At 42.6% G+C, this 27531-nt stretch overlaps 1 protein-coding gene across 1 annotated transcript in view; it reads left to right on the top strand.

The window, feature by feature from the left end:
- Positions 1 to 27531, top strand: part of LRP1B (LDL receptor related protein 1B) — a 796682-nt gene that overhangs the window by 519827 nt on the left and 249324 nt on the right. The window contains exons 22-29 of the mRNA XM_066621533.1: positions 2901 to 3101; positions 5328 to 5573; positions 12141 to 12338; positions 14338 to 14542; positions 15988 to 16152; positions 19798 to 20042; positions 24538 to 24669; positions 27263 to 27490. Of these exons, the coding sequence (XP_066477630.1) occupies positions 2901 to 3101; positions 5328 to 5573; positions 12141 to 12338; positions 14338 to 14542; positions 15988 to 16152; positions 19798 to 20042; positions 24538 to 24669; positions 27263 to 27490 (1620 nt within the window). The remainder of the gene's footprint in view (positions 1 to 2900; positions 3102 to 5327; positions 5574 to 12140; positions 12339 to 14337; positions 14543 to 15987; positions 16153 to 19797; positions 20043 to 24537; positions 24670 to 27262; positions 27491 to 27531) is intronic.

Raw genomic sequence — 27531 nt, 5'->3', positions numbered from 1 at the left:
ATACTGCTACTGCAGCACCAAAATGGCTGCCACAGCATCTTATGGGCATTCGGGCAAGCGGTGGTGGTTCCCATCACATCCTTGGTTGAAGGGGATATTCATCCCCCTGAGTATGGAAAGTAGCCATGCAACGGGACTTCTTGATTGTGTGCCAACTATTTAGCCAGAGCAGAGTAAAGGAGTTGCCTGTTAGACCAGGAAGTCCAACGTGGAGCTTTGTATCCAGCGGAGCCTCTGTTTTATTATTTTTATGGAGGGTGGGTGCCTTCTGGAGCATTTGTTGAGCTTCACTTTCATCAGATCAGAACCATTCTGGTGGCCTTGTACTTCTCTTTGCCTGACCTGACCATGAGCCAAGGCGCATTTGCTTACTTGTGAGTTAAATGGAAACGTGTAGCTTAGTTTTGCTTTCCATAGGGCTCAGTACATTCATCAGCCTGGAGGGAGGGATACTGACAAGAGGGGTATCATAAAATTAAGAGTGTCTATGGGAAAAAAGGAGTGATGACTAATTGATGAGGGCCAATGAATGCCACTTTCATCACTGGGCATATTGTAGGGATCTGGTCCAGATCAGAATCACTGTTGAGACAAAGGGTTAAAGTTCTCCACTCCTTTTACTGCAACACCAATTTGGATTGTTCCCCTCGCAGAGTTGTTATTTAAAGAAATTAAAACAAAAAAAGTATGCTGGTGACATTGATGTGCTTGCGCTCTAGCTAGTCTTTCACAGAATAAATTAGAGAACAGTAATGTAAACTGCAAACTAGGAGATAATTACATCTTAGCAACTGAGCAACAATTGACAATGCCAATAATTTATATTTTAGAAAAGTCATTCACTGAATATTAACTTCATGTTTGATGTAATTGTAACAATGCAAGAAAATTCTGAACCTTTCATGTGACAACTGATAATCTGTGATAGGATCCTGCAATTGTTTTGCTAAATATTGTTGATTTCCAGATCAGATCAAGGAAAGGAATTGTTCTCTATTGGGAAATCGATGAATATCAAAAAACTGGAAATTTGATTATCTAACACCTGCTTTTAAATAGTTAAGGAAAATATTAGACATTGTGGAAATGAATAAAGTGACAACATTCATACTCCTTTGAGATTGAATTGATTGTATATGATTTGGTTAAAAATGGTGTTTCCTTAAACAAATTCTTATCCTTCATACATATATCCAGTTATGCTTATTTCTATTTGTGTGATGGTGTTAGCAGAATTCAAATTAAACTGAAACAAGAAATGGGCAACTGCGTTATTTTTATCCGTTCAGGCCCTAATCCTAACCAACTTTCCAGCACTGGCATAGCTGTGCCAATGGGACATGTGCTGCATCCTGCAGTTGGGTGTCACTCCCGGAGGCCTCCTCAAAGTAAGGGAATGTTTGTTTCCTTACCTCTGACCTGCACTGCCCTTATGTCAGTGCTGGAAAGTGGGTTAGGATTGTGCCCTTTAACACACAAGTTATACATATCCCATAGGCCAAGGTTCTCAAACTGTGGGTTGTGACCCACTTGGTGGGTTGTGACCCGATTTTGGGTGGGTTGCAAAAACCTAGGCGTGCCATCTTGGATACTGGCAAAATGAGCTGGGTGGCGCAATCTTGGAATCTGGCAGTGGGTGCCACCATTTCCCAAGCCTGCATCAGTCCTGCAGAGAGAGAGAGAGAGAGAGAGAGAGAGAGAGAGAGAGAGAGAGAGAGGCTTCTCTCCTCTGGGTCTGAAAGAGCGGCATGCGCAGGCGCAAAAGAGTGAGGCAGCACCTGTTCCATTTCTCCAGTGAGCGTGGTTATACTGGCAGGGCAGAGCAGAGCCTGTCTCTTGAATTTCAGGTGGGAGTCTGAAGCTGCCCCTTCTCGCCCTTCCCTCGAATGGGCTCCTTTGCAAAGATTCTTGCACAGAGTTTGGGAGGGAGGATTAGGGGCTCAGAAAAGGATCTTCTTCCCATGAAGGATTCACTTGGGGTAAATTTTGATGTGCAACAAACTAAAGCACTGAGACACCTAGGAGAGGGGGGGTGGGGGAACTGGGCTGAGCATGTGGCTGATCTGGGGGCTAGGAGAGATGGGGTGGGGGAGCTGGGGAGAATGGGCTGAGCATGTGCGTGATCTGTAGGGTGAGGTGAAATGGAAGACTCCCATCTTATAGGTGTGCAGACAAGTCTGGTTTTGCTGGATCTGTAGGAAGCTTCAGGGTAGTTAGTTTGCAAGGTGTCATGAACACTGATGGGCATATTCAAAATATATCAATGCCATGTTCAACACAAGCTGGAAGCAAGCACACCCTTCACACACACCTCATTACAAGAAGTATATTGAATTTTACAGGTGGAATTGCTTGGTAGCAATGGCAGCATGGGACAGAGAATTGGAAATGCTTCTTTGCGGAAATGTTTTCTCTCATCATTTGAAGTTTATGAGTTCCTAGGTGAGAACCTGGAAGTGAGGTCACTTCCTGCTTAATGATATGACTTCCGGCATTGGCATCACAGTGATGTCAATTCCTGCTTGATGATGTCACTTCGGGGCATGACATCACTTCCAGGTTAATGACATCACTTCTGGTGGGTCCCAGACAGAATGTCATCATGAAAAGTGGGTCCTGGTGTAAAACACCCAAGAACCACTGCCATAGGCAGTCACACATACACACACACCCCTACCTTTTTTCCTCAGTATTTTTAAACTTATCATTGGGACAAGAAATTTAGCTTGTCAGTTTTGCAGTAGATAATGCTTTAGAATACAAGGAAAGATTGTCATGAAAAACTTTGTTCTTTTTGTGCCACATACGAAAACAACAAGAGAAGATTGGATTTCTGGATGTTATTATTGAGGTATTTGCTTTTAGTCTGATTTTATGTGTTTATTTCCTCTTTTCCCCAGGGAGATGCATTAGTAAAGCATGGCTGTGTGATGGAGACATTGATTGTGAGGATCAGTCTGATGAGGATAATTGCGAGGAATACATGTGTGGACCACCAAAATACCCTTGCGCTAATGACACTTCCATCTGCCTACAGCCTGAGAAGCTCTGCAATGGAAGAAGAGATTGTCCTGATGGCTCTGATGAGGATGTTCTTTGTGGTATTTCATATTTGATCAAATATCTGATTCATATTACATATCTGCATATTCCCTTTGGAACTATTCACATCATTAAAATCTCACACTTAACTTGAATTTTTTCATTACCATGTCCTTGTTATACTTGCAATTCTATCAGACTTCTCTAAAATCAATTTAGTGAACCATATAATTTTAACTATTTCTGTGCTAGATGCTTGCAATAGACTTCCATGCTCTGCACTCCATGTTTTATCCCTTCGTAGAAATCACTGTCATTGACATTGTCATCATGTCTTGTTGTTTCTCTCTATTGCTGGATGTATCCACAAATAAATTCAGTGGTACATTTGCCTTATACAAACAATCAAATGAAAAAGGGAATGTGGAAATGAAATCATTCTCCCACTTCAGTGTGCTACTTTTCTGCAGTATGTGCTTAGAACAAAAGTGCAAGGGTGATCAGCTAAACCGAACTGTGGAAATAAATCATAAAGCTGGATATGTATTCTGAAACACAATAATAAAATTGTACTCTAGTCTTCTGGCTTCCTCCATCACCACAAGGCATGATCTTGCAAACATCATCTGACACATTTTAATTGTACCAGCTGTGGGCAGGGGAGGGGGGAGGAAAACAGGTAAAAAGCAAAACACATTCAATTAATTCCAACAGGCCAGATCAATGTTCACTTCCTGGATCAGGTGCACTACTTCATTTTCACATGGGGAGCCAGTTGGTACATCACCTTAGTCCTCTTTCCTTACTTAAACTAAACTTAAGAATGTGTAGCTGAAATAGATTCATGTTCTTTCCCTACTTATCCTTGCTGCTAGCTCTCTTCCCTTCTTCTTTTGTTTCCTTATATATCTCTAGATTGTAAGTCCCTCAGATTAGGGAATTCTATATAAAGCATCATGCACATTGATGGTGTTATAGAAATGTTAAAATATATTTTCAGAAGGAAGCCTGTGAGAAATAATGCCCATAACAAAACATACTACCTCTGAGAATGTTAGCTATTTCATTGAGAGTCCAATTGTATCCGGTGCTGGTGCAGTGGTACCACATGGCCAATATTGTATTTAGCACTGGAACTGAGCAGACTGGAGGTCTCTTTGGGGTAAGGAAATTTGTTCCTTTACCCCATGTAGAGTCCTGGTCTGCCCAATGGCAACTTGAATCTGGCACAGTTTCACAGTGGACCACACCACTGGATTAGGTCTGCAAAGTGGGTTTGGCGCCACTGATCCCGCCCCCCTCCTGGGCCTGATCTGCTTATCCCATGCTTTTCCCCAACCCATTCACCCCCCCCCCTGCCCCATTCTTTTGTAACTGGAGCTTTATGGCAATCAGCACCCAATGGGTGTAGAGAGTAGACACAGTGAATGCCAGTAAGTTTAAGATCAGGCTCTAAATCTAATTGGAGCAAAGGGGCATTCACAAATCATTAATCAAGTGACTTCTTGGTTCAGTTTCATAACACAATTGTACCACTGTATACTGTGCTGGTTTGAATCACCTCTCAGGGAAACATTATGGAATGATGAACTTCAGCATCCTGTGGTAGACATTAATTTCCCACATAAATGATAGATACTCTTAGGTTGGAGAATGTCTTTTCTCAACCTCAGTAGGCCACAGCTTTGGTGGAACTATAATAATAATCATAAGGTGTCCTTCAGTCATAAATGTATCCAGCTTTTGTCTTTGAGATTCTTTGCTTCCTTTATTATTTTTTCTAATTTCATTTGCTTTCTTTGCAGTCAATCATGTGTGCCTTCTAAACACTTTGTGATCAATGAGGTTTTCTGCAAATTCTCACCTTCCTTTCAGCTTCTGGGTCACCTACTAATAACAGAAATGTTTAGTATTACTCAATATGTGTACTTGGTACTGCTGAGCTTCATTAATTTTATTCCAACACATGACTTCATTCAATTTTCCTTCTTAAACTTCACCTCTTCTCTGTATTAACAGTGTTTCAACCAGTGAGATATTTCATTAACATACTCCTATTCATCTTCCCACACTAACTCCTAAAATGTTCAGTGAAATATGTCTCAGATTGATCCTTGAGGAACTCCCATTTTTTACTTTTCTTCAAACTAAATCTGCGAAGTGTTCTCTTTTTAAACCATTTTCTTACCAAACTTATCTGTGCACCACTTTATTACCAATCATTGTGTTGTTTTTTCCAAGAATCTAGTGCTTTGTCTGAGATACTCTCCTTGTTTCTGTTTCAGATGAATGTTCACTTAACAACGGCGGCTGCAGTCACCAGTGCTCTGTGGTTCCTGGAGGCAGAATAGTGTGTTCATGCCCCCTAGGATTGTATTTGAGTTCAGATAATAAAACCTGTGAGTTTGTAGATTATTGTACGAAACACCAGAAGTGCAGCCAAGTGTGTGAGCAGCATAAAAATACTGTTAAGTGCTCCTGTTATGAAGGTTGGAAGCTCAATAAGGATGGAGAAAGCTGTGCTAATATTGGTAGGTTGATGTTTACAATCTGTTCACTTTTTAAATAAAAATATAAGGGAAGCAAAAGAGGACCCATTCACTTCACAGAATCAGTACAATCCCTTGGTTGTTTTATATCTTATTCTTAAATATACATACCACAATTTGATTCTATTTCAGAGCTTTATGTACAAGTTATAAATAATTGTTATATATCCACAAAACCTGTTGGTAGTGAATTGAATAGCATGTATTTCTCATACTGAGGACAGCTATAAATGCAATGTTTCTAGCAAGATCAGATCTGAGAAATAAAGATTATTTATTCTGGCCACTATAGTAGTGGCCTGAAAATGTGCTTTTATGTCAGAATGGGAGTTGATTGTCTGGATTGTCATATTTCAGACACCCCAGCCTGAGAAGCCCTACCTTTGCCCCTTTATGGGGCAGGGACCAGGGATGGCGGCCACTTCTGGGTTGTGCAGTCATGACCCACCTCCAGGTTGCAATCATGAAACTGGAAGTGGGTCATGATCAGTGGTTTTTCTGGGGGTGCCTGCGCCCATGGCAACCCCTAGTTTTCCACCCCCACCCCATTTTGCCCCCCTTCTCTGCCCCCCCACACCTGATCTGGAAGTAATTGCGGTGATGTCATCATCACCACAATTACTTCCGCGCAGCTGCTTCCTCCGTTCCCCCTTTGAAAACAAGTGGGAATGGAGGAGGCTGCCAAGGCCCCCACAGAGCCTTCCACAGCACTTGCAAGCAGTGCAGAAAACTCTGTGGAGGCCTGGGAAGTGGCATGCGACTCCTCCAAATGGGGGAGGCGCTTGCCACTTCCCCTCCGCCTCTGAGGGTCACCCTCAGAGGTGGAGCAGGGGCACCCAGGAGCGCTCCTGGGAGGCAGTGGGAAGCTGCCTCTCAGGCAGCGTCTCGGCACCAACTAGGCCGCCCCCCTCCTTTATAGGAGGAGACGAGATAGACGCCCTAGAGCGTCAGTGCCTCTCTAGGGCGCCTGTCTCCTATCCTCCTATAAAGGATGAGGGGATGGGGGCGGCTCAGTTGGCACTGAGGCACTGACGGAGGCAGCAACCTGCTTCTCTACAGCCCTCCTAGGCACTCCTCGGGGGTGGGAGTCTGAGAGGTGCCCCTGGAGTGTCGGCACTCAGGGCATTTGCCCTGTTTGCCCCCCTCTAGGACTGCCAGTGGTCATAATCGCATTTCTTCAATGTTTTGAGGTGCAGAGAGCCCTGCAGAGGGCTCTGTGGAGTTCCCCCTCATCCCCAGATGCTGCAGCAGACAGGGGTGAGTAAAAACCAAGTCCAGAGGTTCCTGCTAATGGCATGATCGTTCCAATTGCATTACCCCCTCCTCTTGCCCCCCGCAAACGCATCGAGCAGCTCAAACTCTACATAAGAGTTTGAGAACTGCTCCCATATTCAGTCTGCTAAGCTTTAGAATTTTTGAGAGTGAAAGGCAGCATCTACCCAGAGCCATCCAGTTACAGTTAAGGCAACCAGTTGTTTGGCCTAAAGCACCATTTCTCAATGTTTGTCCCCTGCCATAACACTTTGCATGGTCCACCTACTGGAAGAACCACTGAAAGTAACTGACAGTGATAATTGTCGTCAGTAACTTCCAGATTGGGACGCCAGATGCAATGCGACAAACACTGGTAAGAGACTCAGGGAGGACAGGAGCATGTGAAAAGCACACACTGGAGCTCTGCCCACTGAACCTAGTCTCCTACTGCTACTTATCATGTTGCATTGCTGGTCTTGCTGCCAGGCGATAAAGGTCTGGGGGTCCTGCGTGTACCACTGGATACCACCTGAAATACCACTGGTTGAGAAATGCTGGACTAGAATACACCAATGAACCCCATAATTTTGCATTTCTGTGCTCTGAGAGTCATTAAAATGTACTTTCAGGTGTATAATGAGTGTTCAAATTACTTACCTATTGCTTATAGGTAATTGATAATGTATAACAATTATTGTAGATAATAATGCATGCAGTAACTCACTTTCCCTGTTAGCGTATTGGGTTGTTTCAAATTGAATTATTTTAACTTAAGCCGTTCTCTGAGGTTGAGTGTTTGTTCCTGATTCTGAATGGCCAAGACAGAATTGGGATTCTGTTGATGTCCTGCCCACTCTGCAGCCCTGCCTGAACTGGTGGCATGACCTTAGGCGTAACATTGAGAGTCTCATTGACTTCTGGTGCTGGAGGATTTTAATGCTCCTGCTGAGACACCTCAGTATGGGAACAGCTCAAGTTTTATCTTTAAAATTAAAATTGTCCAGGTTCTGAGACCACAGTCTGTTAAAATCTCAACTAGACAATTCTCCTATACTTGTGATGGGCATTCTCAAAGATTGAGAGAACACAGACACTCCAACTGTCCTGTAGATCTTCATAGAAAGCAGGCTACTTCACACTCACTCACCTGGATTTAAAGGGAAATCTGACCATTCCACCATCCTCTGTTCCTCCATGTTCTTAAAGTGCAAAATTCTTGTGCCTTTTAATGCAGGAAGCCAAGCATTACTTATTTTTTCTTCCTTTCTATTCATATTTTGCTGATTTTTCTGGTTTCAGTTGCTTCCGTGTATATCCAGGAATGGTATTGTTTATCCCTGAATAAGACTTGTGTCTGCTCAAACCTGAACTGGTAGCCTGTTCCCATCACATGTTCAGCCGCTGCCGATTTTTCTGACTTTCACGCTCTTTTAATCTAGTTTTGTTTTAGTCCTTTTTGTATTTCCTATGCAGACTTTTCCACAGCTGCATGGAATGCAATACACTCCTGCTGTGTCGACGGGGTGCTAGGATCTTTAACTGAACACAAAGCCTGTTGTACTTTTGATGTTGGCTTTAAAATCAGTCTCATACTTGCTTGCTTCCGAACTCACACCTTTAATATAAGGCAGGAATACTTTTGTTCTATGGTTAAGCTGCTCTTCCTCTTGAGATGTGATATAATGGTGTGGAATTAATGTCCTCATGATTTCTTGTTGGGAGTGTCCATTTTTATGCAAAGCATGTCTTACATGTTCACATTCCTCCTGCAAATACTTGGGTTCAAAGATATGTTTAGCTTGTGTCATAAGCGTGTTAATGACTCCCCTCTTCTGTTTGGGGTGATGGTTCAATGCTGTGTAGGCACCTGTTCATGTGTATAGGCTTCCTGTAAACTCAGTGACCCAAGGTACAGTCTCAAGTTTTCAGTGTCGCCATGGCAGCCATGGGCCTGTTTCTGTTGATACATTCTTACATATTCTACAGGAGTTGGACCTAGTGTTTACTGCTGGGCAGGTAAATTATAATCTGGTTGTGGAGGAGATTAAAATCACTCTTATGTTATGAACAAATGATTACTCATAGGTTTTAGACTCACTGTAGCCCTAGTAGCTGTCTATGACTAGTTTGCTGGTCATTTTGCATTTGTATCCAACAAGACTTGCTCTCTACATTAACGTTTCTAAGGATATACCCTTCTGCAGCTGCTTGTCCTGTAAAGGATTTTTTTAAAGGTTTTTTTTTTAATTTTTACCTCTCCTTTCCTTCTCCAATCAGGAGGTGCCCAAAGCAGATTCCTACAATATTTCATTTTTCTACATGTTATTTGTGTTTGTGAAAACCTCCTTAGGGATTTAGAGAAGACCTGCCTGTGTAAACTGCCGTGAATAAAGCCAAATGTGTAATCCAGAAAGGCAGTATATAAATAAGTTATTATTTTTATTACTATCACATGTTAGTAGAAATGGATCCCCCCCCCCGCACAGCCTGAAGACAGGGACAGGTTACGGGGAAGTGTGAAGTTGTCCACATGCATGCTTAATCCTTGTGCATCTTGGCTGTATCAGTTATCTTAGGGGAGGAATTGCTCAAATTGGCAGGGAAGGTGATTAATGCATTCTTGGAGAAGGTGTGGTACCATCCTGCCTTAAAATGTCAGTTGTCTTCGCTTTCCTGGGGTGGGGGGACCTTCCTTGATGCCACTGCACTGTCGGTCTTTCTGACACACACCCCTTCAAGATGATCTCCACTGAAAGATAAATAGATTGACTTGCAATTCTATTATTCCACAATATGAACTGTACATATCTCAAGCCAACAGGAGACACACTTTATAACAAAGAGTGATTGGAATCTGCTTCCAGAAGCAGCACACCCTTTCCTGTAGTTCTGTTAGTAGGAATTGTTTCAGGAGCCTTGGAAAGATCGTGGCCTTGGTCCTATCCTCCACCTCAAGTGCTCAATGGCTCTCCAACACACCGGTATTTCTGCTGACCCTTTATTGCATCATAGACCTTCTACATCTTCCATATGGTGTCCTAGGTCTTTGGTGTATCAAGAGGTCAGTAAAATTACCATCCTTTCCTTCCCTTTCTGCAGCAATCTTTGTCCCTTGTGGGTCCTGAAAAGCACTATAAGGCTTTTATGGAGCAGATTGTTGCTCACTTTCCTCTTCTGGGGTAAAAAAAATCCAAACTGTCAAGTTGCTAAGCAACAGCTTGAGTCAGTAATTGTCAACATTCAGTTGGGACAGAGAGAGAGAGAGAGAGAGAGAGAGATCCTTTTCAAAGAATGTGAATGAGAACTGCCTGGAGCCGTAACAATAATACGGAATCTTGAGTGGGAGAAGACCTTTGAGATCTTTCATGAGGGAGGCCTTTAGGGTGTGATGTGGAAGCCTGTTGCTCAGAGGAGGAAGACAGCTAACCCAGAGGACATGCAATTCCAGTGATCACACAGTGAAATCCAGTCTACAGGGTTCTTCTATATATTGGGGCCTGGGTAATTATGGAGGTGTGTAACTGTTATGTTAGGGGTGTTGTAAGTGTTAAGTTTACTGTAAGTTTACCATCACTAATTGTAACTGGGTCTCTCTCCTGGGTCTCTCTCTCTGTAGCAGTCAGGGAAGCCTCCAGAAGCATCCCCGGCATTTTAAACTGTGCTTCCGGCAAACCGGAAGCACAGTATCTGACCAAGTTGGTGGCCTCAAGGAGGCTGCTGTGTGGTCCTAGAAGCATGCGAGGCTCTGCACCTGGGGCATTTGCCCTGTTCATTTAATAGCAGGTCCGCCACTGAGTTGAGAGCAGTTGAGGAGAGTTGAGGTGAGCTGATAAAAAGGAGGATTAATCTCAGGATTTTTGGAAGATTTAGGGAAGGCAGTTGGAACAGGCTGATCTGTTCAATTTGATGATGAAATGAATTTATATTCATACCACTTACGTGGTCTTTGGTGTCTGTCCAGTTCCCTTGTCCAAGCTCCACATTAGAGGGGATTATATAGATGCCACTACTGAGGAAGACCTGTCCTGTATGCCCACCAACTGCACTTCCACAAAAGAAGGGGCACAAAATGCATGTATGGAACAAAATATGTGCTTTGCATGTGCTCAAGGACTCGCCCCCATGGCTTGGCAAAACCTGGCCTTGCCCCTGGCCAAGGTCCAAGGAGGGCTTCATTCACCATGGTCTTAGAAATTGCCATTTTTCATACAATTGACACCTTGCTCATCCTTAAAGAGATGCATTATAGTTGCATCATATCACTGTTGCCTCCTACTGTTAAGTTAGGCCTAGATCAGGCCACACAGTGGTTCGGTTGTTCAGTGCAGTGCAGAACCAAATCACAGACACTAAAGTGGAAAGCAAAGTTTATTGAAGCCTCATACGACTCCCTGGAGACAAAAGTCTCAAATCAGACAAGAGCCTCGACAGTAGAGGCAACAGACATTTTATACTGTTTGCACAAAGCAGCACAAAATATAACCCCCAAACTACATCCCCCCACTCCACCCACAAATGCAACACCCCTTAGTTCAGTATTTTTCCATCTTGCATACTCTTCACAAAACTGCTTATGTAGGAGGCGTGTGAATCTTGCCCCCCCAACTGTCTTATCAGCCAAACAGCATTGTAACTTTACCTAGAATGTACGCATTTGTAGTGTACCTGCATTATGCTTTCTTTTCTAGCTTTTCCCAGCCAGGTGAGAATGAGACCTTGAGCTGCTTAACCGCAGGGGCACTTCATTTGTTCTTTTTCATATTCCATCCCCCCTGACTTCAGGTCTAGCAACTTTTGGGCATTCGCATGGCTTAAGGCTTAGCAGCCTTTGGGGTCTAACAGGCCAAACTTCTGACACCAGGCCTAACATTACTAAGCACTTTTAATTTCCATTCTCCCTAATGAAAATAATGAAAATTAAATTGCTACTATAGGCATTATCCCAATATCCTATGAAACGATTTACAAAACATATTAAAATTTTCAACTGCCACCAATGATATATTTATTGTACTAAAAAAGTGAACCACAGTTAGAGTGTTGAATCTGATTTTCATATTTGCAGTGTCAGTTATAACTCATATATGTGAAGAAAGGTTAGATTTGGGCTAAAAATATGTATTTTATAAAAATACTTCTATAAGACATTTAATGTAACAATGCCAATTATTTCATAAGTCTTCTCCAATTAGAATATTCTGTCAGTGTGAGACAAATGATTGCTCTTTTATCACTATCACTAGAATGATCTACTATTTATTACATTTTCCACAAAATGTACCATTGTGTTTCCAGATCCATTTGAAGCTTTCATAATTTTCTCCATTCGGCATGAGATCAGAAAGATCGATCTTCAGAAACGGGACTATAGCCTGTTAGTTCCTGGTTTGAGAAATACAATAGCACTTGATTTTCACTTCAATCAGAGCTTACTGTACTGGACTGATGTGGTAGAAGATAAAATTTACAGAGGCAAGCTTTCTGAAACTGGAGGTATGAACTGAATGAAGTTAAGATTTTTTAATAGCCCAAGGGGTAGGAGAGCTGTCAAATGAAGAAAAATGGTGAAAGGTTGAACCTGTTAACCTGTTCTGGCTACATTATTTTTGTCGCTATTATGTAATCTAACATATTTATAAGTATACATTCCAAAGTTGCTCCCACACTGGAACCCTTTAGCACTGTTGAAGAATTTCTTTTTTATAATGTGGGGAGTGCTTTTCCCCAAAGCCCATGCTGCCGGGGATGCGTACCTCCCCTTCTTGGGCCAAGCCAGGATGGCTTGTGAATCTCTCTCAGAACCCCTAAATGACAGCTTCAGAGGATTGCCAGGGAGGGGTTGACAGTCACCAGCGTCCTCCTCCTGCTGTGACTGTTAAAAGTGCTTCTTCTTGGGGGAGATCAGCCTGTCAAGGTCCAAATGCCTCCCTCAGTCTTTGCTCATACCTTCTGAGGGGCTAGCCAGCCTCTAATCCCTTGCTAGGATGCTTTTATCCCTGGGAGAGACTTGCATGAGGCCCCATAGGCTATTCCATTCAATTTCTGTTGCCAACCTCCCCCCCCCCCCCATCTTGTTTCTTTTCCTGCACCTGTGAGCTGGTTGACACGGCTGTTTGCCCCTTCCCCATGCACTGGTATAGGAAGTGAAGCCAGCCAAGGCACTCGGGCAGTGATGTCAGACTTGAAGTCCACCCCTGCTGCTGTTGTGTTGGCCGGTGCTTCCTCCTCTTCAGGCAGAAGATGTTGGCTAACATGAGGGAAGCTAATACAGCAGCTGGCACGTAGTTCAACCTGCTCTCCATGTCCAAGTGCCTCCTCTGTGTGGTCTCAAGCAAGCCTTCTGCATCCTGGCCACCCACCACCTCCTTCTCTGAGCCTAGTGAGTCTCGACTCAGACAGGGTTAGTGCTCCAACAGGCCTATGTTGTTATGCTGGCGCCAGTGAGAAGACTCCGGCCTTCCTGTTGGTGTGCCTGGGCCTTGCACTGTGCCAAAGCGCTTTATAGTGGTTTTTGTGACAGTGCGCACCAGCAGAACACACGTTCTGCCAGTGCAGGCTTTCATTAAGATTGGACTGTAATAAATTTATATAAAGTTTATGAGACACAAAAGGCCAAAATCCTGCATTCTGTTTGAACAGAGAACAGAGTGTGAAGTGTTTCCCACAGGGCTCTAGTATAACCTTCCCTCTCCCACCAGGCCCCTGCATGTGTCTCCACGTCTGCTTCTATGGGGAGTAACCTGGACTCCATGGGGCTGGGGAAACAGCAGGTTCCAAATGCTCAAAGGTAAGAAGTGGGAAGGTCTCAGGTGTAAATGAACAATCTTATCAAGCCACAAACTGATTTTAAGAACCACAGAGAAGATCATGCACAGATCATGCAGCAGGTGGGAGAGAGGAGATGATACTGAAACTCCACCCGTGGTGTGCTCTCCATGCACACAGGGTGCAGGATTGTGGCCAAATTCAGTTCAACATCAGCAGGTGTTCTATCTTAGTCATATTGTGCTAGCTTTGCATGATGCTCTCAGAAATGTTTTTATATTAAATATTAATATGAAATACTAATTTTAATGTTATTACAGTAGTTTAGAAAATAGTAGAGAGTGATGATGGTAATGATGGTAATTTCTTTCCCACAGTGTATTTCTCAATACCTTCTGACACATCAAAACTGATTTTTCAAAAGACAGCTGTACTTTAATGCTAACATTATTGTAAAAATATTTCTACAGTTTTGAAATTATTAAGCTTTCTGTTTTTCTTTAAAATTAGAACATAAGTTTTTCATTTCTGGCACAACGATTTAAAATATATATTTCAAAAACTGTATTCTAGTACATTAAATATTTTATGGTATCAAAAAATATACTGTAGTTTATATTTCAGTAGGTAACATTTCAAGAGTCAGTAGTTTCTGTGTTACAATGTCTGCTCATTTTGAGTTGTATCTCTGGAATTCAATGTATTAAGAAGGTGTCTATTTTCACAGGTGTGAGCTCCATTGAAGTGGTTGTCCAACATGGGTTAGCTACCCCTGAAGGTCTTACTGTTGACTGGATTGCTGAAAATATATATTGGATAGACAGTAATTTGGACCAAATTGAAGTAGCAAAATTAGATGGCACCCTGAGGACAACATTAATAGCAGGTGCCATGGAACATCCTAGAGCTATTGCTTTGGATCCTAGATATGGGTAATTATGCATATTCCTAATTTTTTTTAAACTATGCAATTCAGTAACTACCTTTTGAATATACTGTGATCTGTTGTTTTTCGTTTTCTCCATAGCTGTAGTAAACCTGAGTCTGTATTGGGACAATGGGCTATTAATTTGTTCTGGCAGTTATACAGTCCAATCCTAATGGGGACTTGCACTGCTGGAACTAGCATTCCAGCTGCACAAGGTCCTTTATGGCTGTCACAAAAGGCAACATGCTGTTTTGCGCTGCTTAGTTTGCCACCGCAAGTGGCAAATGGCTGTGGCGGCACACCAGAGTGAGGGTGGGTTGAACGGGGTGGAGACCGGGGCAGTGAGAAGGGTGGATTGAGTCTGGGAAGGCAGCATTGTTAGCTGATATCCTATTCCCCTTCCTGGTCTCCATTTACCTTCCTGGATCCACTTGAACTTGCACCAGCAAAATTGCTAGCACAGGTCCAAGAGATATAGATTTTGAAACCTAGATTAAATACATGACAATAGTGAGTCAAAAACTGAAATTTGGACATCTGTCAGCCAAATCTGGGCAGGAGGTATGGTCTGGAGGTTAAGCTGCTGCCTTGCCCAAAGAAGCTAAGTGGGAGTAACCCTGGCTGTTCTTTGTAAGAGAGACCAACACAGCTGATAGATACAAACTTATGTACAGAGGGTACAGACTCACAAGAAGTCACTGTCATAGCTGATCCCCGGGCTGTGAGAGGGCAACGGAGTTAGCGAGATAAGCTGCAAAGTGGAGCAGTGTGGAGATCAGCTGTTAACTCACCAGCGCAATTCTGAGTGGATCTGCGTTGGTGGAACTGTCCTGGGAATGGGACAGGATATGGCATTTACCACTGCCACTGATTTCCATGACGCAGGCCCAATCTGCCCCCCATTACACACCTCTAACTTGTAATATTTGTTCCAAAGTTGATAATGTAATGTTGATAATGTAATGTAATGTACTGCTTTTAAAAATATTGCTTTTATTATTTTATGTATGTATGTATGTATGTATTATTATTATTATTATTATTATTATTATTATTATTATTATTATTATTATTATTATTATTATTATTATTAACCCCTGCTAACTGGGTAAGAGGCACTTTTAAAGTGGGTGCTCTTCTTTTATTTAGCAGGGGGAGAGTAACTGGCCCTCCTCACCCCAGCAGAGTCTTTTCTAGTGGCTGTCTGCTGGTGTTCTTTTGCATCTTTTTAGATCGTGAGCCCTTTTGGGACAGGGAGCCATTAGTTGTTTGTTTGATTCTCTCTGTACACCGCTTTGTGAACTTTCCATTGAAAAGTGGTATATAAATACTGTTAAATAATAATAATAATAATAATAATAATAATAATAATTAATAATAATAATTAATAATAATTAATTGTGATGTATACTTTCTAGTTTTATTTTCTCTCTTCTTTATATCGTTCAGAATCCTGTTTTGGACAGACTGGGATGCTAATTTTCCTCGCATTGAGTCTGCTTCCATGAGTGGAGCAGGAAGGAGGATCATATATAAAGACATGGATAGTGGAGCTTGGCCTAATGGGCTTACCGTTGATCACTTTGAAAAACGAATAGTATGGACCGATGCTAGGTAAAGTCTGGTTGTTTCCCCACAAACCAAACATTCCATCCATCCTGCTTTCTTTCCAAGAGGCACCCAAAGCAGCTTACAAATATAAAACCACATTTAAAACAATAAGTCATATATACACATTAAATTAAAATTAAAACAGGGACTAGTCTTTTGTGTGTTTACTCAGAAGAAAGTGCCATTGTCAATTGTGCTTACTTCCAGGTAAGTGTGGATAAGATTGCAGCCTGACAGCCCAATCCTATGCATGTCTACTTAGAAGTAAGTCCCAATAGTGTCAATGGGGCTTACTCCCAGGAAAGTGTGGATAGGATTGGGCTGTGCAACAGTTAACATTAAAATCGTAATAAAACACAAGACCAGTTGCATTAAGAAAGGGCAGAGCTTGTAAAAACTAGAAACAGCATGGAAGTAAAGACCCAGATAAAAAAAAAATCATGCACTCAGAAGGCATTGTCCCATATGCCTCCTGCATTATTTAAGGTCACATTAAATGTGAACAGAAATGCTATTAAAAAGTATTTCCCACCAGAACCTCTTTAAAAAAAAATTCAGCTGGCGGGGGGGGGGGTTGTGTGATCAGAAACGTGATGCATGGAAGGGAAGGCTTCATTGTTTTCTCTCCAATTCATTTGAAAAAGGATGTGGCCATTTACCTTTGAAGTGCAGATTTCAGGAAATCATAACTTAAAAGTCAAATCACTAGCAGGGATTTTTTTTTTAAATGGTGTGGGGGGAAAGTGAACTTCCTCCTCTTCATGTGTCCTGCTCCTGGCTATGATCATCCCCCATCTGCAGAAGTAAGAAACAAATGAGCTTCTGGTGGAAGCACATTAAACTGCTTGCATTTGTGTGCACATCTAATGTAGCCCTGAAAGAACATATCTAGAAATAAGGTTTTGAATCCTCTTGATTTGCAATCCTCTAAGGCAGCAGTTCTCAAACTGTGGGTCCAGGACCCACTAGTGGTTTTTGGTGGTTTGTGAAACTGACAGGTTAGATTAGGCTATGTGCATCAAGGGTTAAACAAGTTGCTACTTGGGGAGGGAACACTTGGGGGAGGAAGCATATAGCCTCAGCCCTCAGTATTTAAAAATCAGGCAGCCTCTAGGACAGGACGGTCCAACTTTCAATAGTTTTCATGACCCTTGCATGACCCAGCTGTGCTGGCCTGGAAGTAATTGGAGGTGGTGTGATGACATCACTGCCAATTACTTTCATGTTCTGAGCTTATAGAAGTCATTTGGCAGGTTCAGAACACAAGCAGCCGAGGTGGATGTGGTGGGGCTTTTTTATCTTTCTGCCATACCATTCCGGCTTCTTCTTTTCCAAAGAAGAAGCTGGAACAGTGTGGCAGGGAGACAGAAAAGAATATAAGAACTATGAAAATTACATTTCCTGTCTACAGTTTCAAAATCTAAGACAGGGGTGCCCAAACCCCGGCCCTGGGGCCACTTGCGGCCCTCGAGGCCTCTCAATGCGGCCCTCAGGGAGCCCTCAGTCTCCAATGAGACTCTGGCCCTCTGGAGTTTTGTTGGAGCCCACATTGGGCCAACACAACTGCTCTCAGCCTGAGGGCAACTGTTTGACATCTCACATGAGCTGTGGATGAGGGTTCCCTCCACTGCTTGTTGTTTCACATCTGTGATGCAGTAGCAGCAGCAAAGCAAAGGCCAACCTTGCTTTGTGCAAGACCTTTTATAGGCTTTGTGCAAGGCCTTTTATAGGCTTGTTGTTTCACATCTGTGATGCAGTAGCAGCAGCAAAGCAAAGGTCAACCTTGCTTTGTGCAAGGCCTTTTATAGGCCTTTTGCTATTGCAAGACTTTCATTCATTCATATAAGTTCCATCTTTAATATATTCATTTATGTAAACTTATGTAAATTTATTCAAATTTTAGATGTAAATTAGTTCTTTTTTCCCCCGGCCCCCGACACAGTGTCAGAGAGAACATGTGGCCCTCCTGCCAAAAACTTTGGACACCCCTGATCTAAGACAAGATACTTGAGGAAAAGCAGGAGGGAAAAGAGACAAAAAACTTTTTTTTAAAAAAGAATCTGTATAAAAGAGAACAGATGTGTTTGAATGTAGAAACAATATAAGCTATTCCAGCTAAATTGAATTGCATGAGGAAAAGGATGCAGGTGTGAAACAAAAAAGGAAATCTGAGACTGAGCAATAAAATTAATACCTCAAGAATATCTGTGGAGTATCATGAAGAGAAAAAAATATAGAAAAGCAAGACCATTGAAGCCTTGAAAGTACTGAAAGTGAAGTGAAGTGAAGTGAAAGTGAAGCTTGAGACTAGTACAAACATGTAATAAGACAGAAATAATGCGCTGAAAATATCAGTGAGAAGATACATTTAGGACAGAGTGAAGAGGCTAAAGAGTAGAAGCAGAAGGACCAAGAAGACGACTATGGCAATTCAATTTCAATGAGAAATTCTAAGAAAGACTGAACTAAACATATGGTAGTGTCTATAGAGTGGAAAACTGGATCTTAGATATATTAATCAACTGAAATGGCAAGATTTTGCAAGAGACTGGATATAAGAACAAGAAAAATGAAAAAGAATTCCAAAATTCCAAATCTAAAGATGGGCAGAAATAAGTGCACTACTAAGAACAAGAGATACTGATGTATAAAGAGATTGAAAAGCAGGAGCAATAACTGAAAGCTCAAGTTTCAGCAGAGTTAAATTTGGTATAATGAACAGTCATTCTAGAGAGAAAACTAGAGATCGGAGCAAAAGAGGAAGGGGGAAGTACCACGGAATTTAATGCCACTAACATAAGGGTGATATCGAAGACCAATGAATTAATAATAGAACCAAGACAAATACAGGTCCAATCTTGTTATACATGGAAAAACATTCATGCAAAAACGTGAAGTGCAGCGTGATCGCTCCACTTTAACTTCTAACATGCTGGGGGGTCCTGCAGGTGCTCATGCAGGGCTCCCCACACTCCTGACAAGCTGCTGCAGGGAGTGGTGAGTGCATCCCAGTCCCTGCAGCCCTCCTGAGCAGTGCGATCCTGGGGATCGCATCACTGTCTCCTCCCTGCCTTCCCCCTGCCCCTGCCCCCACTCCTTAAGGGGAAAGATGCCAGGGCCTTCAGGCTGGGGTGTCGTGACATCCCAGTCTGAAAACCACTGACATAGAATAATACATATTAAATGCACACATTTTTCAAAAACGTTGTTGTGTAGAGAGATCCTTTTTTCCAGCAATGTGTCCCTTTCATCCATAGTTAACTTGGTATATTACGTATATTGTATTACTTTGAATTGCTAGAAGCAGAATAGAAAACAAAAAAATGAAAGCAAAAGAAGGAAAACAGTTTGCTTCATATTTATGGTAAACACACACACACACACACACACACACACACAAAACTTTTGAATTGGGCTGTTTAAAGGAAAAAGTAAACTTTGCCTCATGGATCAATTGCAAATATTTGAACAGAATCACATTCCTTTGAACTTTTGTTCTTGTTTCCCAGATTACAGTTAAAAGGTCATCATAACTATGTTCAGATGCTTTTCTTTTTTTCCTGAAAATAATCACAGCTTCATGACTCCCTCACAATTGTTTATATATCTTATTTTAAGAATGGATTTCTGCTTGGTACTATCTTTCAGGTCAGATGCCATTTATTCAGCTCTGTATGATGGAAGTGATATGATTGAAATTATACGAGGACATGAATATCTCTCTCACCCATTTGCTGTTTCATTATATGGGAGTGAAGTATACTGGACTGATTGGAGGACAAATACATTATCAAAAGCCAACAAGTGGACAGGTCAAAATGTCAGTGTGATACAAAAAACTAGTGCACAGCCTTTTGATTTGCAGATCTATCACCCGAGTCGTCAACCACACGGTAAATTAGCACTTGTAATAAAACTGTTCTGCTTTATCATCCTTGTGTTCACATTAAGCCTATATGTGAAAAGCTTTGGTGGCCTGTGTGATCTGCATCCAACCATTAGTGCTGGTGGCCCTATTGTGCACATTGATGCTATGTCTGCAGTGCTGAAAAAGAGGGCCTTCTGTTGATAGAACACTGGTTCCATTAGCAGAAGGCACCCAGAGTCCTATGTCTCTTATAATGCTGTTACACACAGTGCTCAACTTTCCAGTAATGTATCCTGTGCATTTTGGGAGATACTACTGTATTATCAAACTAGCTTTGCTTGTCTCCACAAAAGTTAATCCTCCTCCCCCACCCGAATATTTTTTAACCACCCACTAGCACATACATATCTATCTTAATCATTTGCAAAAGAGCCATATCAGAAAGTACATGTGCTCAGTTTTCAGGAAATGGTTGTTTTTTGCAAGTCAATATTTTACTTCAGCTTAGCATAGATATGCTAATTCAGGAGTGGGCAAACATTTTGACTGTGTCGGGAAATTCACATTTCAAATTTGAATAAATTTACATAAATTTTGCATAAATGAATATATTAGAGAAGGAACTTTTATGAATGAATAATTTTACTGAGCTTATTTATAATACACATGAGATGCAGAAAAGGGGGGGTGTTAAAATAATTCCTGACACTCCCAACACACCTCTTCTCAGGGAAAAATACAACTTAAGAGGAGTCAGCATGGGCTCCTTCCCTCTCCATGCAGGAGCATGTTTTTACACTCACTCTCTCTATCTCTCTCTCTCTTCCCCCCCCCCCATCCTGACAACAAGCATCAGCAAAGGAACACAGTCAGCCAGGGTGCTGGTGGACACTTCACTGGTCAGGGCAGGGCAGGAGTTTATTTTCCCTTATCACACACAAAAGGGAGCTGTCTGTCTGCCTCTCTCTGACCCTCCCCCAGCCAGCATCAAGCACCAAACAAACTTAGAAGCTGGCAGAGAGCTGCATATTTTTCTCCATTCACAAATAGACTCCCATCTTCCTCCCTCTCTGCCAGGAACACTAACAAGCAGAAGTAACATGCTTCCTCCCCATTCAGACATGTTCGTGATTTCTCCCCTGCAGCACCCGGACACTCACAGCCCAGTCGGATCCACACTTTCCTCAGAGTAAGACCCACTGACTCTTATGGAACTTACTGCTGAGTAGACATGCTCTCTAGTAGCATTCAAACATACCAACAATTTCTCCCCTGCTGTCCCGGACCCCAAGAACACTCAAGTAGCACAACCTGACCCACAGTTGCTCTCTCTCCTCAGTGCCCGCCCCACCAAACTCAAGCAGTACAAACAGATGCATGACTTCTCACCCCAATGCCTGACCTCAGCTGCAGCCTTCCCAACCTAATGAGAGTGTTTGCAAATGGACAGGGCTTCTGCCAAGCTCTCCTGTGAGAGCTCAGCAGGGCCCAGCCTTTCCCTCACTGAGGGCCTGGGGCTCCCCTGGATTGGGGGCCACAAATGGCCTGGAGGCCTGGGTTTGGGCAGCCCTGCTCTAATTCCATGTAAAGTTAAAAGTGCCTGCTTATGAAGGAATCTTCTGTGGACTTCCTCCTTGTCTCCTGGCATGTACAAAGGGGTGTATGTGCTGGTCCTGCAGATCTGTGTGCCACTTCCCACATACTCAGCTAGCTGTTTGCTTGCTTGCTTGACTGAGCAGAGAGGGGCAATGGAGCTCTGTAGAGGCTTCCTGTCCTTCATAATGGCCTATTATGCAGCCTGAGTGAATGGCAAGGAAGAATTAGGGTTTTCTTGAGTCCCATGAGGAGCCCTTTCTTATTGCAAAACAAAGGCTTCCCTTTTAGTGACCTGAATGTGTGTGTGTGTGTGTGTGTGTGTGTGGTGCGGGAGGGGGGGTTTCAAATAATATATGGTACTTACACACACACACACACATTCAGATGTAACTACTGCACTTGGGCTAGGCATATCCATTTTAATGTAAAAAAATTGATCAATGTAAATTGACCAATTTTTCAAACACTAATATGAAGGGCCACTAATAAACCATACAGGTAAATTTGCTTTACTATCTTGCCTTGTGATTCCCCCTCCCTTTTCTTTGAAAACTAAGGGTGAAAGTTGTGATTCTATTCTTCAAGGAAATTTAGGATTATGCAGAATATGTTTCCTTGCAGGAATGATGATAGGCTAAGAGTAAAGAGACAGATCTCCCTCTGAAGTTCATAATTAGTGAGGCAATTACTAAGGCAACACCCAGTTTTCCCTCCAAAACCTTAAGGCAGGAACAAGTTTAAAAACATACATTCTCTGAGAGCCCAATCTTGTGTGTCCCCCTCCTCATTGATGCAGCTTCACAAAAAATGGGAGTGCTGTATCTAGTGGGAGGGCTAGATCAGGAGGCTTCAGAGGTGAAAGGGGACTGGCTAGTTAGGCTGATTCTTTTTGCAGCTTCCAGTCTCTGTGTGTTTAACCCTGCGGTGCTGCTGTGAACCTGCATGACAGCCAGAAGTTTTGCCCAGTGTGAGAATACAGTGGTGGGAAAACCTGCCCCTGTTAGCTTTCTGCTAATTTTCCAACTTGTACTGATCAGTCATAAATATATAAGGAAGCCAACAACAAAAAAATAAGTAAAAGAAAATGTCATTAACTTGTATATCGGTCTTTGGGCTGTCTCTGCTTGTTGGGTCTACAGAAAAAGGCAGTGCATTTTTAATTAGAGTAGCTCTCCATAGTTCCTTAAGGCATGTGACATGCTGCCCTTTTCCTTCTCATCTCTGCAATTTCTAATATCAAGGGTAGTGAGGGACTTTCTTCTTCAATTCCTTTTCATCCAGAAGTATCAAGGCATTTTCTTTACCTCAGCCCGACATCTGAGGTGCTTTTGTGGTGCTGGTTTTTCGGAGGGTGGTGGGAGGAAATAGGCTTGTTTTAGGAGAGGACTTGCAACATTATTGGAGAACATTATTTCCCCTTATTTTAGGGGAAAACAAAATAGTTCTCCCCTGAGAACTGGAATATTGAGACCAGGTGCGATTGTGTGGGTATGATAACACTTCATTTGCTGAACAATAGTTGTCTGCTGAACAGAAAGTTTCCCTGTTTTTCTCCAAAATATATATTGCTTCCTCTACTCCCTATCCTGGTACACTACCTAATTAGGAAATTGGCCTGAATTTTTCCAGTGGCATATTTTCAGGATTATTTTATCAAAGTCCGCTGTAGGTGCTATTGGCTCTAGAAATTTCCCTGCCACCTTGAGGCATCTAGGAGTTTACAAGTTGATTATATAGTTGGATTATTTTATGCCTAGAGTCCTAATGATGGGATATCCGTGATTAATAGTTCCCACAATGCTATGAAAACTTGAATCATGCACCACATGTTTAAGGGTGTTTCTAGTAAAATATTTTTCTTTGAGTGATTACATTGTGTATTGCAGTTATTCCTGCCCTCTTATGTGGTACTTCCTTTTTTTCCCTTGGGGAAAAAAGTGAGAAATCTGTCTGATACAGATTGACTCTATACTACGGAATATATCTTGATTGCCCTTCTCTTTTTTCTCCCTCCCACCTTCTGCTAAAAATGTTGTCTTATTACCAGCCTGTGGATTTCTTTGATCTCCTAGAGCAGGGGTATCCAAACTTTTGGGCAGGAGGGCCACATCATCTCTCTGACACTGTGTCGGGGGCTGGGGAAAAAAAGAATTAATTTACATTTCAAATTTGAATAAATTTACATAAATGAATATATTAGAGATGGAACTTGTATGAATGAATGAAGGTCTTGCAGTAGCTCAAGGCCTATAAAAGGCCTTGCACAAAGCAAGGTCAGCTTTTCCTTTGCTGCCACTGCTGCATCACAGATGTGAAACAGCAGGCAGTGGAGGGAGCCCTCATCCCACAGATCACGTGAGAGCTCGAACAGTTGGCTGTCACGCTGAGAACAGTTGCATCAGGCCAACACGGGCTCCAGCAAGTCTCCGGAGGGCCAGAGGCTTATTGGAGACCGGGGGCTCCCTGAGGGCTGGATTGGGAGTCTTCGAGGGTCACAAGTGGATTGGGAGTCTTCGAGGGTTTGGGCATCCCTGTCCTAGAGCCATGTTCCTCAAAGTGTGCACCTGGATGCTCTGGTGATCCCTTAGACCCCTTCAGGGGTCTAGCACACCCTGAGTGTCCACCACCTGTCCCCCGCTTGGTCTGTTTGTCTCTCCCCACCCAGCTCTGTTGTTTGTGGCTCTCCTTCCTCATTCTCCTGTCCTGGCTCTTCTGTGATATTTGGTGTTGAGCACAGCACTGTGCCACTCTGAAAAAATGGTCTGTCACTTTGGGGCCCTCCAACATTCCATGTATGAGCCAGCAGGGCTCCCTGAGACTGCTTTTAGGAATTCTAAAAGCTTTTAGCCACTGCACTAGAGAATGAAAATATACACTGTTACGTAAATTAAGAATAGTAACTTGTTTACACTTAATAATTCTAGCTCCCAATCCCTGTGCTGCAAATAATGGCAGCGGTCCATGCTCTCATATGTGCTTGATCAATCACAATAGAAGTGCTGCATGTGCATGCCCTCATCTGATGAAGCTGTCTACAGACCGAAAGACATGTTATGGTAAGTTGTGTATAATTTTTTTCTGTTACTTGTATGTCTCACAAGATATTCATTCTAAGTTTTTAAAATGGGACATAGCAGATGGCTTCTGCAACATTATTTACTGATAACTTTAGTGGTAATGTTTGCCTCATGTGAACCAACAGATTGTTCCAATGTATTCAGCTTGTCAAGCTTTGTTATTTATTTCGCTTTTTTCCCCATTTTATTGCAAATGCATGTAATGAGTTAGCAGGACTTACATCTGCAGAACAGCAAGATTTGACAATGGAAAGGGCATCCTAAGAAAATGATGATGCCAGTACACTGCATATTAAAAGAACAAACCTAATTAATAGTTTTAATATTTATCTGCTCTTCTGGAATCAGCTTCATCTGGAGAGTCTTAAGAACTAATGTGTAAATAGACAGCTTTTCAGAACAAGAAATACTTTAAAATTAGAATAGATGCAGAAATGTGAATTACCCCCCCCCCCTTTGGAATTTGTTTGATACATTTTTGTTAGATCTACACTTTGGGGGCACAAACAGTTCTTGTATATGCCAGTTTTTTTCATTCACTTGAGTGGAGAAAACAGCTCAGTAGGCATTCATGGGCTTACCATAGCCACCAATCTAACAAGCACATTTCTGGGCAAGGTGATCGAGCGGGTGGTGGCGTCCCAGCTCCAGAGGGTCCTGGACGAAGCTGATCATCTGGATCCTTTTCAGTCTGGCTTCAGGCCAGGGTTTGGAACAGAGGCTGCCTTGGTCTCCTTGGTGGATGACCTCTGCTAGGGAATGGACAGAGGGAGTGCATCCCTGTTAGACCTGTTGGATCTCTCAGTGGCCTTTGGCACCATTGACCATGGTATCCTTCTGGGTTGGTTGGGTGAGTTGGGGCTTGGAGGCACTATTCTGCAGTGGTTCTCCTTGGCTGACAGATCCCAGAAGGTGGTGCTGGGGAGTGCTTGTTTGGCATCCTGGCCTCTTAGGTGTGGGGTGTTACAAAGTTCCATTCTGTCCCCCATGCTGTTCAGTATCTACATGAAGCCACTGGGAGAGGTCATCCAGAGGTTTGGGGTAGGGTGCCATCAATATGCTGATGACACCCAGCTCTTTCTCCCCTGATTCCAAAGAGGCAGTCAAAGTTCTGGATCGCTGTCTGGAGGCCATTAGGAGTTGGCTGTGGGCAAACAAGCTAAAATTGAATCCTGATAAGACAGAGGTTCGCCTGGTCCAGAAGTCTAAGACTTGGGTATTGGACTATCATCTGCTCTGAATGGGATTGCACTCCCTCTGAAAGAACAGGTCCGCAACTTGTGGGTGATCTTAGATCTACCGCTACTCCTGGATTCCCAGGTAACAGCTGTAGCCAGGGGAGCCTTTGCTCAGCTTTGGCTGAGCTGCGACCATACCTGGGTCGCTCAGACCTGGCCATGATGACCTCTGCCCTAGTGACATCCAGATTAGATTACTGCAATGCGCTCTACATTGGGCTGCCTCTGAAGACGGTCCAGAAACTGCAATTAGTGGAGAACACGGCTGCCCGTGTGGTTGCTGGGACTCTTCAGTTCAACTCAGTTGGGCCCCTGCTTCAGCAGCTACAGTGGCTGCCAGTTCATTTCCAGGCTGAATTCAGAGTGCTAGTATTGACTTTTAAAACCCTATATGGTTCGGGTCCAGGTTATTTGAGGGACCACCTCTTTCCATACAATCCAACCCGTCCTCTCAGGTCATCAGAGGGGGCCCTTCTAACTGTGCCGCCACCAGCAGAGGTGAGGAGGATGGCGGCAAGAAAGAGGGCCTTCTCGGTAGTGGCTCCTGGTTTTATTTGTGAGCTGCCTTGAGTGCCCTTTGTTGGGACAGAAAGATGGGATATAAATTCTATAAATAAATTGTGTCCCGTCCCCCTGAGTTTTTCAAGAAGGGTCATGTTTAAAAAAATATTTCTACTTAGCCCACTTTTTGAGTGCACTCTTTCTTTTCCATTGAATATTTATATTGTGGAGTAACAAGATAAAAACTTTCAGGTGGTGCATTTATAATATACTATTTTCCTAAGTATTACCAAAAATATTATATCTTTCAATTCTGTTTGACATTTCAGTTATTTCAAATTTTTAATGTTTTCTTACTGACATTTTTGTTGCTGTTTAAGAGGAAACAGAGCTTATATTTATATGTAGTGGGAAATCAACTCATAATTTTGCCTGTGTCCAGAGGAATGTGCTTTTCTGTTTTGGATCAAGTTTTGTTTATACACAAAGTTTTAGTAAGCATTGCACAACACAACCCCCACTGTTGGCAGAAACCCACCGGCAGCTGGACTGCACAGGGCTGCTGGCAGCACACGACCTTCCAGTTTTTTCACAAGTGGCAGTGCTCTGCAGCCTGGCGCAGAGGCTGCCATGACAGCATACCATGCAGTATGCCAGTGCACCATAAGGACAGGATTGGACCATAAGTATTACACAATCATTAATGTGTTGCAAATTCATTTGTGTAAATATTCTTATCCTCTGATGCACATTTGAAGTATATTTAAAACAAAGTATATATAAGTGCTGTCCATTCATCTGTATCTAAGAAATAGCATATATCATCCTTACAGAAATGAAAAAATTTCTTCTTTATGCAAGGCGTTCGGAAATAAGAGGTGTTGACATTGAAAATCCCTACTTCAACTATATAACAGCCTTCACAGTTCCTGATATTGATGATGTAACAGTTGTAGATTTTGATGCAGCAGAGGAACGTTTATACTGGACTGATGTGAAGACACAAACTATAAAACGAGCCTTCATTAATGGGACTGGCTTAGAAACTGTTATATCAAGAGGTAAAAAGTATATTTTAAGAGTGACCTTGCTTACTTTTGCA

Source organism: Tiliqua scincoides, chromosome 1 (assembly GCF_035046505.1).
Source record: "Tiliqua scincoides isolate rTilSci1 chromosome 1, rTilSci1.hap2, whole genome shotgun sequence".
Lineage (NCBI taxonomy): Eukaryota > Metazoa > Chordata > Lepidosauria > Squamata > Scincidae > Tiliqua > Tiliqua scincoides.
Note: the sequence above shows the minus strand (reverse complement) of the source record. Positions and strands in the feature narration are given on the sequence as shown.